A 12,718-nucleotide genomic window follows, 5' to 3' on the forward strand; every position below is an offset into this window, starting at 1 on the left:
GGATTAAACAATGTCATCTGTGGAGACCCAGGAAACACAACTTCTCTGTAGTAATGTTCTGGAATTAGATTCCCTCATAGATCCAGACAGGCCCTTCTCTGCTGTAGTTTAGAACAGCGGTCCCCAACCTTTGTTGCTTGGCGGCCCGCTGGCGGGGTGAGAGGAGAACCAGTCTGCATGAATGGTGGACTCGTGTGTGCGCATGCACAGCTCGACTTGCACAAGTGGCAGGCCTGTGCATACATAGTACATGTGCGCGAAGCTCGACTTGCGCAAGTTGAGCTGTGTATGTGTGTCCACTCACGCTGGTCTGCTGCTTGTGCAAGTTGAGCTGTGCATGCCCGACCCACTGCTCACATGGCCTGGTTCCGAATACGCCATGGCCTGGAAGTGGGCTACAACTGGGGGGGTTGGGAAGAATCATAAAGACCTGGTTCTTCATCTTTTCTACATAATTGATTTTATTGTAATTTCTTTATTTGAATGTTAGGAGCTACCTAGAGGCATTGAGTTAGGCAGCATACAAGTTTTAATAGGTTATTGTTGTTGTTACTATTGGTACAAAATAAAACTGATGTTTCTTTTCAGGCTTGGGATACAGTAAAATTGGAATATATGGAAGGAAGACAGAATGGTTTTGCCTCTTACAGAGAAAAACTGATAGACTACTTTACCAGGCAATTGAGGTAAGATTTTCAGATTATGAGATATAGAAATGATTTAGTGACTATTTAAAAACTTAATAAATGTTGAAGGTAGCTTTGCTCTTAACCACCTTCTTGTTAGCAGGATTTGTCATCAGAAAATTCATACATAATCCCAGATTTTGGTATCCATAGTAAATGCCTTCAGATAGTTACAATTTGGGGCATGTTTTGGGGAATTTTAAGCATGCAGAATAAAGCAGATGGACTTTTAAGTACACATGTTTTTTCACATTCTCATTATCTGCAGTTTTATCTGTGATTATATGCTGTAAAATGATAGAAACTTTGAGTATTATTTGATTGCCCGACATATTGCACACCAAGTGATTGTAGTTTAAATATTATATGATAGGGCAGCTAAAGGACTGAGGTATAACTGAGGAACCCCATATTTCAAATCTCATTTTCATCATTGTCTCATTTTATTAGTTATATGTTTGTTTGTTTGTTTGTTTGTTTGTCTATTTAATTGCACTTCGCACCAGCTGAAGCTTCTTAATGGACTTCAGAGGTAGCCCTATGTAGAGTGCATTGCAGTAGTTCAAGAGAATGGTTGGGGACAGGATCTCTCATTCCCCGTCAACACTGGCTAGGACGGGCTTTGGGGGAAGGAGCTAAACCAATGCAAAACTATGCCGCCCAGCCCTAACTCACATAGTTGGCCCAAAGGATACCATGGCTGATAGTATTGAAGGCTGATATACTTTAGTAGAATATTTTAGTAGAACTTTTTGTGAGTTACGCTAGTTATTTTTTAAAAATCCCATTTATATCCTGCTCTTCTCCGAAGACTCAGGGCGGCTTACAATCTAAGAAGCACAAATCAATGTGCTTAGCAATAGCCTTCATTCTATTTATATGCCTGCTTATTAGGGCTTTCGGGGGGCCCCAAGCGGCATTATTACAAAGTCAGCTTATTGCCCCCAACAATCTGGGTCCTCATTTTACCTACCTCGGAAGGATGGAAGGCTGAGTCAACCTTGAGCCTGGTGGGATGCGAACCTGCACTAATTACAGGCAGCTGGTGTTACTTAAGGAGGCATTAGCCCACTGCTCCACCAAGGACATCCTCCCTCACTTCTGATTATCTCCTTTTATATGTTAGTTCTGATATACCAACGCAAGAAAATTCTTAATTCTATTTTCTCTGATTTTTCTTATGTTATCACTACAAATTTAAAAAACATTTACAGGTAGAAATACTAGGTATACATTTCACGTTCAAATAAATGCCTTTGGAAAATAGCATTATAATTTTACTGTAACTTAGATAATTACTCCCCTTCCCTTGCAATTTGCCTTCTCCCATCTTCTTCCTCTACAATCACCCTAGTGAACAAAGAGTGACATGGAGGAGCGCAGATGAATTGCCCTGGTTGTTCCAGCAACAAGGAGACAAGCAGAAGCTACAGAAATGCTTATTGAATCTCTTTATATCTCAGAATCTTTATAAAAGGTAAGGATGAAATATTTAGACGATGGCTTTGTTTGTAGGTTTCTAGTGGCAAGATTTGTGTTTTTTAATAAACACAGAAACCTGTTAAATGAAATAACAAAGGGCACAAGTCTAATGCATTTTGGTTATTCAGATCAAAATTAGTAAAAGAATTCTACCCAAATCATCTGAATGTCAACAAAGGATTTGGTATATTTTTTCTTTATTACAGTTCAAAAGTTCTGTCCTATTGCCCTTATCAGGAACTTTGTTTTAGACTGGAAAGAGAAATAAAGAGTTCTTTGTTCTTTATTTGGTATCATATACCTAAACTGTACATAGGGAGACAGTTTGCTGATGAATATATAAGAAGTAAACAATCTGGTGCCCTCCTGATAATTTGGACCTCAATTCTTGTTAGCTATAGCTACCATAGTAACTGAGAATAGGTTGTGGGAACTGCAGTTCAGAATATTTCAAGGGCAGAGATGGCTGATACCTGCTATTTATTGGAGGGGGGCTGTACCAAAAACAAAGACTGCTTTATTTTTGGTTTACTGTAGTGCTTTTTCTCTGTTGCTGTTGCTTCATCCTTTTGCTTAATTAGGGGAATTTAGTTCAGTGAACAAAGTTTAAAAATGCCTAGGGGGCGAGGTAGAGAGCGTATTCCCATGGGATGGATAGTTAGGTCTGAGTAATATGTTGGTGTATATTTGTGATCCAAAATATAAAGATCTGTTAATTCTGGCTTCAGACTGGATTGAATTAAGCAAGAGGCAAGAGTTCCCATTCAAATCTTTTAAAAACTTTAAGATATAAACATCAAGAAAAGCAGGGGAAAATACTTCATGTGATGGTGAAATTTTGTTTATTTAATTTATATATTAAAAGAATTTTTGCACTCATATGTTGAAAATACTGGCTTATCCAAAAATTACATGCAGTACATAGTAAAAAGAGGCTCAGAAACTGCTATAATTTCAGAATCTATAACTACAAATGTTGAAAGTTTAAACATTGTAAAACCAACAAATTCTGACTGTGGAACATTCCCAATCTGTTTTGAGCATACCAGAAATAATCTGATTCCAAAATATGATGTTCTGATAAGGAACACATGTTTTAAGATTGGATCTTTTTTGTAAGTTTGTACACCCTATTTTAATCTTAAAATAGGGGGGGTTGAGTTTAGGATCCTTCCACTGCAAAATTTTGTTGAATTTTACATTTTGTTTTTTTAAATTGATTTATTTTTTAAAAAAAATTCCGTAAAATATTTTATATTTGGAAGGTGGAAACTATTTGATTTATGCTTCTTAGGATCATGATTTCACAAAATAGGCAGCTATAAAATTTACATATACTAAATACATGTTTTATGAATTTTTATTTTTTGGAGAAGGATTCTACATTGCTGTAAATTATTTAAATTGATGTTATTGTCGGAAGTATGATTTCCTAACAGGACAATGCAGTTCTATAAGAAGGACAGCCATAATACTGACCACTGGCTTTCAAAACTCTATGCTAAGTGTTTCAAGAGCAGAGTGGCAGGGATAGATTATAAGATATATAGGCACCTGTTGGAAATGTTTGTATTTCAATTCCTTTACAAAATTGGAATGGTGTTTGTTTATTGTGTATCACCAGCTTGTTCATACATTGCGTTATTTTTTTTTAAAAAAAACTAGGGAGTAACTTATTGTGGTCCAATTCACCTATAAAGCAAAACCAAAAGCAAACAATCCATGTAATTACTTCACACAATATATTAACCTGACCAATAAGATTCCTTAGAACAGGGGTGTCAAACTGCTGGCCCACGGGCCAGACATGTCACAATGAAACCGCGCCCAGCCCATTGCCGGCAATGGGGAAAAAGCTCTGATACATCGTGCGACGTCACGTGACGTTGCGAGTTTGACATCTCTGCCTTAGAATGTTTTAATGAGCTGTATTTACTGCTTGTAGGGGACATTTTGCAGAACTACTCAGCTACTGGCAGCTTCTTGGTAAAGACAAGAGCTCCATGGCAGTAGAATATTTTAGTTCTCTGAAGTTATATGAGAAAAACTGTGAAGGAGAAGAAAGCGTGATTTGTTTGGCTGATCTTTATGAGACCCTGGGACGATTTCTTAAAGACCTAGGTCTTCTCAGTCAGGTAAGTACCTCTCCAGAAAAGAAGACACATTCAGATCTCTTGTTTTTTTCAGTGGCAGATACAGAATCAGATTTCTGGAGAAACTTGACATTTTATTTGAATAACTTTCATCTTTCTTTTAAACATGTTTCTTACTTTTCATGATTATAGAAATTTGACAACAGATATAAGATATCTGTATAAGTTTAGCCATGTGATTGATCAATGCAACTGATTTCATATTGTCATTTTTACTGTAGTGAATGACATAATGTAGAATTAAACTAACAATTGACACTAATTCTTGGAAAAGACAAGAGCTCCATGGCAGTAGAATATTTTAGTTCTCTGAAGTTATATGAGAAAAACTTTGAGGGAGAAGAAAGCATGATTTATTTGGCTGATCTTTGGGCCATTGTCTGTGTGTTTGTGTGTGTGTGTGTGTGTGTGTGTGTGTGTGTGTGTTACTGAGTATCCTTTTCTAAAAAAGAAAAAAAAACACCTTCTTTATAGGCAATTGCTCCATTGCAGCGGTCTCTGGAGATTCGAGAGACTGCCCTTGATCCTGATCATCCCAGAGTGGCCCAGTCACTTCATCAGCTAGCTAGTGTTTATGTGCAGTGGAAGAAATATGGCAATGCTGAGCAATTATATAAACAAGCACTTGAAATCTCTGAAAATGCTTATGGATCTGATCATCTCAGGACAGCTCGTGAACTTGATGCTCTGGCAACATTATATCAGAAGCAGAACAAGTAAGGAAAAAACCATATTCTATCCAGACCCCCCTCCCCCCACTTTTCATTTTTTAACAAGACTTTCCTGGGGATGCTGCTAGAATTTTCTTGGTATTGAATTGGCCAAGAAATTGGGTTTGAGAATATAGGGGGAATATGCAGGGAATGAAAGTTTTGAATGGTTTTAAATAGTTAATTATTTTAAATATATCTTATGGAAACCTGGGAGAAAAATTAGGGAAGTTTGGAAAGTAACGTACAAGTAGTACATAATGTAAATGACATTGTTTTATTGGTTTTACAATATTTCTTAGTTTATGTTACCTGCCTCATTCATTTTGTGAATTGCTATAGTTAATATTTTTGAAATACCGTTTTAAGGAATTACTACAATTTGGTTTCCCCTTAGCTTATCTATAAAAATTAAGGAGATTCAGACCAAGTTAATATATTGATGCAAGGGAACCAGAAAACATCAAAACTTACAGGCTATATTAGGAAGTAAAAAAATCCTGGAAGAAAGCAAGAAAATAGAAAATACTTTTGCCAAGGAAATAATTTAGATTAGTCCATAGAATCATCAGGATTCAACCAGAAGGACACATTCAAGTTCAAACATACTATTTACATGAAGCTACATATTGACCTGGTTATCTGCATTGTGCCAGATTTCTGTAGGCTACTAATGAGGGAAGAAATGAAAGAAGAAAACAGAAAGATGACATTAGAAATCAGGGAAAAGTTTAAATCTGTGTATATTAATGCCTGCAGCAATATTCTAAGGAAGAGTTATACAGTCCTATATAGGTAGGACTTCTCTATTTATTGGTTTTTATTGGAACCAATCCCCATTATATTCTGGAAAATTATGATCTTCTAAACATATTCTGCTGCTAAAACTTCTGTTCATCTACCACTGTTACTATTAACTGAATTTTTCATTTTAGGTTTGAACAAGCTGAACATCTTAGGAAGAAATCCTTCAAAATTCAGCAAAAAGCTGCAAGACGAAAAGGCAGTCTGGTAAATAATGTGACTTCACCCTGTTGGGTTGAGACATCATTTTTTTTAGAAAAATGACAAAAGTTGTTCTCAAATTAGATTGGCATCCTTGTTAGTATGCATTCGTTTACAAGTTTTGCCATTGGCAGTAAATTGATTCAGATGTCATTTATGAATACAACTTGATTTATATCTCATGTAGTTATAGTAAATTTTCATACCAAAATAGATAGTTTTGATTCTTTTTGCTCAAAAAGTTGTTATTTTATAAGTATTTTTATAATTCTGAAAAATGTCTAGCAATATTGGCATTCCTACTTCTTATTTGCCTTTTCCCCTCCCCCCCCCTCTTTTTTACGGATTTTTTTCATGCAAATATTCTCTCTCTTTCGCTGTCTCTCTCATCTAAATGGATAAGTAATTTTGGGGGATATATTAATATGCTTTACAATCTTATTTTAAGCTTTCCCTTTCCTTGCTTTAAAATACAGCATTACACTGGAGAGGACCTACTATAGTTAGTAAAGCACACATTTTTCCCTGTGGAACAGTACATATTCAGATTCTGTCATGGATTCTGCAGATTGGCTCCAAGCATGTTTTCCCTTAGTTTTATCATTGGACATTAAAATACCAAGGAAATAATTTCCTCATTTGCTTTTAGTATGGATTTGCTCTTCTTCGTCAACGATCTCTGCAGCTGGAAGAGCTTACTTTAGGTAAAGATACCTCAGATAATGCTCGAACACTTAATGAGCTTGGAGTTCTCTACTACCTTCAGAATAATCTGGAGTAAGTAATAACCAGGTGACAACTGATATATCTTAAGCTGAAGGGGTTTTTTGGAAGATAATTAAGTAGAGTAGTAGCATTAATTCTATGCAAGAGTTCCATTTCTGGAAGTAGTGACATTGAATAGCTTCTTAATAAATAAAATTAAGAATATCAAATTAATATTTTCTACCTGCTTAAAAGATAGCAGAATTGATGTAATTAAAATGCATGGCCTTTTTGTCTGCATTAATTTGCTATCTTTGTAGTAAAAAACAGGAAATGTTGAGTTTATCAAAGTTTCAAAGGATGACTTGATATTTATTTCCCAGTATAAAGCATAATATTATAGACACCTTTATTCTTGTGCAGGTCACATAATAATCTACACTATGAATTAAAAATATTTTGGCCAGTCATATGTTCTATGTGACTCCAGAATTGGAGTTCAGATGTGTTATGTTCAGTATATGCAATTTTTGAAATTATTTGTGATTTTGAGCGAATGCATATATATTGTGACATTCATCAGATGGCTAGGAGGTACTCAGAAAAACTGCAATAGAGATCCCCTCACAGATTCTGTATTACTTTCCTGGACATATGTTTGGCATTTGAGACTGAGTCTCTTCTCAGTTTCTGATTTTTGATTAAAATTAATGAAGCAAAGAAGTGCTTGATGCTTTCTGAACTTGGTTGTTTGCTTGCAGACTTTTCATTATTCGAAATTAGATAAAATCATCAGTGCTAGTGAATATGGTGTTTTCTCCTTGTTTATATAGGAAGTTTTTATACAATTATAGTTCCATAAGTTATTAGTTGACAAAAATTCTGGAGCATAGTCATTGCTCTGGTTTGTGTATGAAATATGCAATTTTAAATTTTAAAATATGCATATTTAGAAACGTAAGTATTCATTACTTGTATAATACTGAAATTTATTTATTTATTTTATTTTAATTTAATTTAATCTTACTGTTTGATTATTATTATGATGATATCTTAAGAACTGGCCAAGCAAATCAGATCTCTATCTGTAATTCATGGAAGGGAAAGTAACCAGTTTATATTAATAAACCATACTAGTCTTAATTTATGCAGATATTAAATTGGAAAGAGTGATTTTCTAACAATAATCAGATATATGGAACATAATAAGTGAAAGCTAAACATAATAGCAAGGTGTATGACTTTCTAAGAATACATTATTTTCCAACTGGAATTTGACATGATTTAATTATTAGCTTGAAAGCAGATTTGTTCCCATCCAGTCATGTTTTGAGGATGAGGGCTGACCTGACATATATCATTGAGACCTGGTTGGGCAGTGAAGGGAAGGCTCCCCGTGGGGCGTTACTGGTCGAGGGACCTTTTTTGTGAGGCTAGGCTTTAGATATCAGTGGGGATTGCTGTTCATTTACCCCCCTCACCTTCCCCATTTCAAAGTGGCCCTGAAGAACACTCGGAAACAACTGGTTCAGAATGCAGCAGCATAGGTAGGGAGGGCTGGGAATTCTGGGTTTGCCAATATTATATGCCACTTGTATGAGCTGCATTAGTTCTCAGTTCACTTTGTCTGCAGTTAAAGGTGCTAGTTATCATATTTAAAATTTTACATGGCATGAACTAAATTATTCGTGGGACCACCACTCCCTGACAGATTCTGCCCATCCTATCAGATTGGATAAGGGTAAGCACACTCCAGATCTCTTCCCTAAAATGTTGCCTTCTAGTGGGTCCTTGGAATATGCTTTTCCATGGCTACCCTGCCTTGTGGAACCTCCTTACCCCAAGGTATCTGGCAGGGCCCCTACACTTTTAGCTTTCTGGAATTTAGCTTTCTAGAGACCATCTATTCCTAATTATCTGTGACTTATTGGTGGGGTATCCCAGGGATGACTGAAATGCCAGATTTTAGGTTTTGTATTATAATTTTATGGTTTTGTATTATGTATGGATACCTCAGAGTAGTCCTTTAAGACATACAAGCCTTTTGAATAAAATAAATGAGTGAACAATAAATTGCAGTTATAACTAGCTTGACTTCATGAAGATTTCCATGAAAATAAATGAGCAGCCTTTCTGTTTGCTATGTTACTGTAGTAGTGTGCCATTGACATCTTAATATGCACTGATAATTATCTCTAAACTGGCTGACAGGACAGCAGAGCTTTTCTTGAAACGCTCTTTGGAAATGAGAGAACGGGTTCTTGGAATGAGTCACCCTGATTGTGCCCAATCACTGAACAATTTAGCAGCCCTCAACAATGAAAAGAAGAACTATGACAAGGCAGAGGAATTGTACGAGCGAGCCTTGAACATCAGGAGAAGAGCATTAGCACCTGACCATCCTTCTTTGGCTTACACTGTGAAACATCTAGCTGTGCTCTACAAAAAGCTGGTAAGTATTGATGTCTAACATTATGGATACTTTAGAATTCAGTGCCAGGAATTTCTGATCATTGATCACCAGTGGGTTGGACTATGGGCATTAGTGGCTCAAGCTGGGAAGTAAAAAGTTATGTAATTCTGGTTATGTACTTTTGTGTATTAAGTACACTGAAGTGTTCAAATTGAAAATTTATTTCAGAAACATTATGTCCTTCTCCAGAACTATGAAAGAAATATATGCACTCTCATGTGAGTCTGTATAGGTGTACATGTGTGCCCGTTTCTTTGTGTGTGCATCTACAAAGGTAAACATGTACACTAAAAATTAGTTGGTTTAGTTGCAAAGTTTAGATTATTTTTAATCACAAAATTTTATAATTTTTTTGTAAATATTTTATTAATTTCAAGTTTTACAATCATAAGTACTTAATAAACAACTTGGGGTCTGGGTTCCTTTATCATTCAGTGGTATATATTAACTTTCACTCAAAATATCCAATACTACACCATCCAGTATTTCCCTGGTCCTTTCTTCTTCCAATAATAATCATTTTTGCACACTATGCAAGTATAATTCTTATTGCTATTAATACCTATACAATTAAATATAAACATCTTCATCACATGTTTCTAATATTATATATAGTGTCAATAATATGTTTATAATATTTTCTCTAGCCAAAACATATCTCAAATTTATTTGCAATCAAGAGTTCCCTTATTCAATCCATATCCTGTTTTTTTCTCTTTTTTTCAATTTTAATTTCCCATCAATATTCAACATAACTTTATCAATTATCATTTACTCATAATTAATTACATTTGGGTAACTAAAAGGTTTCCTTATACCGACCCTCTTAGTATTTTCATATTTCCCATCTTATAGAAAATTATGTTATCCTAGTTACAAGTGCTTTTATTTCTAACAATTGTCTATTCTTTTAATCATATTCAAACATCCATTAGATGGTATAATACCTTATCTAATTAGTCAGGACCTCTATTTTCTTCAGTCTTACTCTAGCTGCCTTCCTTTGCCAAATAACTTTGCAAGTCAGTGCATTTAAGTCACCAAGTATTTCTTCCTTTGTATATATTATTTGGAATAATAAATACAATTTAATTAAAGTGTTTTTGTAAAAATGCTTAATCCATTTATATTCATTAAACAGCCTCCATTTTCTTTCTTCTTCAGTTTCTCTTAGTTTTTTGTTCCCCAGTTTTCAGCATTTCTCCTAATAGTTCTGTCCATTCTATCAGTTCTTCTTCCTTGTCCTCAAATATGTTCTGAAGTCTTGAAAAGTAAAATGTCTTTCCCATTTCCAGTGTTATATCTGGATCTTCCAAATTTTTATTTATCTGTGCCTGCCTGTTGGTTTCTTCTTTTGAATCTTCTATCTTTATGTCAGTTTCCTTTTCTTCCTGTTTCTGAGTTGCTAGTTCATTCTTTATGGCCATTTTCTGAACGTTTTTTTTGCTTGTAAGTTTAAGTTGGAGAGTTGCTCATTTACATTATTTAAATTATTTTTAGTCTTCTCATAATTTAAAACAATTGTATCTTGAATTGATTTCAACATGGAAAGAATTTCTTTCTGAAGTCCATTTACATTTTCTTGTTGATTATTCATGTTTCTTCCAAAAAGAAATAGTCCAGAAGCAACTTTCCCACTGTTTCTTAATATTTCTTGGTTATTCTTGAAACTAAAAGTCAGTCAATATTTGTAATCCAGACCAGCCAATTTAGAATGGTTTATTGCCTCCTTTATATAGACAAAATAGCCCAAGGATCCCCCCCCCTTTTCCCAGCTGCAGTCTGCAAAAGTGAAAGTTTCCAGGAAAAACAAAGAGCCTTATCTATGTCCAGGCTTTGTGTCAAATTTTCTTTAAGCATAATAAATTGTAATGCCAGGGTTCACCACTAGATGTCATAAACATCCATCTTACAACTTTTAAGTCCATATCTATTTCACTAACTTTCCAAATATCTTTTCAAAAAGAAAGTCTTAAAAATACTTTTAGTCCCCAAATTTGTCAAAGCTATGTCTCTATATTAAATCCAAATTAATCTTGCAGTTTTCTCTAATTTCCCCCAAAGAAAGTTATTCGCCACTTCTCTTTTCCTGAGAGAGCAGGGCAGAAATTCCCCTTCTCTCTATCATCTGGGAGATTCTTGGTTTGGGAATTCTTTTTCCAGGAAGTGGTTTTAAAATTATAAAGAGAGGATCGTTCTCACCTAGTTCCATCCGTGTTGTTCAGAGGTTGCTAGTTAGTGCTTATCTTGAGTTGTTGGTAACTTCTGGCTGGCCACAAAAGTGTGGCCAGTGTTTCTTCTGCCAGTTTGAAGGGCTTCCTCGGATCAAATGGAAAGGCCACTGCCCCTCCACGATTGAGGGTCCCCTTTTTTGTTGCCTCTCCGGGGTGACTGTAGACCCTTTTTAGGGTCCCCAGCAGAGCAAAATCAGACATGGAAAATGGAGCCCCATTTTCCTGTGCCTTTCACACCACGACATCTAACCCGGATCAACTACAAAATTTTAATTAGATTGTAGGGATCTGCCCAAACAGGAAATGTGTTTTATTTTGAGCTTGAAATGAAATAACATACTTCAAAAGTTTTGTTGAACTTTTTCAAATTGACCACAATATAACAGGGAAAAAAATGCTTGAAGTAATTTGTTTGTAGTGTTTTGAGTATTTCAGTGAAGGGGCTCAAAAGAATTCTCTGGAGTTAAAAAAGTACAGCATCCACTAGAGATGATAACAAAGAAGTACAGAAACTCTTTGACGTCCTCTTAACTATTATTTTTGTAGCTGAAGAGAGTGATAGGCCTAGGCCCTAGTCTAACTATCCTTGAATTTTTTTATTTATTTTTGACTGATAATATATAACCTTTGTTTTTGGCCTTTCCCTCCTTTCCTCACTCTTCTCACTTTCATTATAATTGGAGATACAGGATTTGTAGCTCGTGGCAGGGTATTCCTGCAAAAGGCAACTAGGATAGTGGTCCTGATACCATTGTAAATAATCTACAGTCATAGCAAGACCCTTTCTTAGAAGGAAAGTCTGTCATGAAATAACAGCCAGGTAATTCCAAGAGAAACAAAAATAGAAAGCGCTTTTTTCCCCATGAACCCCCATGTTACTGGGGAATATGATAGAATTTTATCAGTGATGGTAAAAATTCCATCAGTGCCTCTGTAGATATATAAGGCAACAGAAGCTTCTGCAGAGCCTAAGCGTGGCTGCCGGGCAAGGAAGAATAAGGAAGGAAAGCTCTCTGATGCTGTTGCTGCTGCTTTCTCCTCCTTGCAATTGTTCCTGCTGTCCAGAAAGAGCAGCTTGTTCCAGAATGCACTCTGCCAGATCATAAAGCAGCACCATAAAGCAGAGGTCCCCAACCTTTTGGGTACCAGGGACCGGTTCCATGGAGAGAGGTTTTTCCGCAGACTAGAAGGTGTGTGGTTTTATGTGCTGCCTGCATCCCGTGGATAGGGCTTGTTTGTGCGGACTGGTTGCTGGCATGCCACGGCCCGG

General features: G+C 35.8%; 1 protein-coding gene across 1 annotated transcript in view; it reads left to right on the forward strand.

The window, feature by feature from the left end:
- The window catches only part of NPHP3 (nephrocystin 3), a gene marked incomplete at its 5' end in the record, with an annotated part of 47,703 nt that overhangs the window by 30,873 nt on the left and 4,112 nt on the right, over positions 1–12,718 (forward strand). The window contains 7 exons of the mRNA XM_081343563.1: positions 589–686; positions 2,041–2,163; positions 4,114–4,303; positions 4,796–5,037; positions 5,967–6,042; positions 6,686–6,813; positions 8,953–9,193. Coding sequence (XP_081199689.1) covers positions 589–686; positions 2,041–2,163; positions 4,114–4,303; positions 4,796–5,037; positions 5,967–6,042; positions 6,686–6,813; positions 8,953–9,193 — 1,098 coding nt within the window. The remainder of the gene's footprint in view (positions 1–588; positions 687–2,040; positions 2,164–4,113; positions 4,304–4,795; positions 5,038–5,966; positions 6,043–6,685; positions 6,814–8,952; positions 9,194–12,718) is intronic.

The sequence above is a fragment of the Vipera berus genome, assembly GCF_964194415.1.
Source record: "Vipera berus genome assembly, chromosome: Z".
In the NCBI taxonomy this organism is placed as follows: domain Eukaryota; kingdom Metazoa; phylum Chordata; class Lepidosauria; order Squamata; family Viperidae; genus Vipera; species Vipera berus.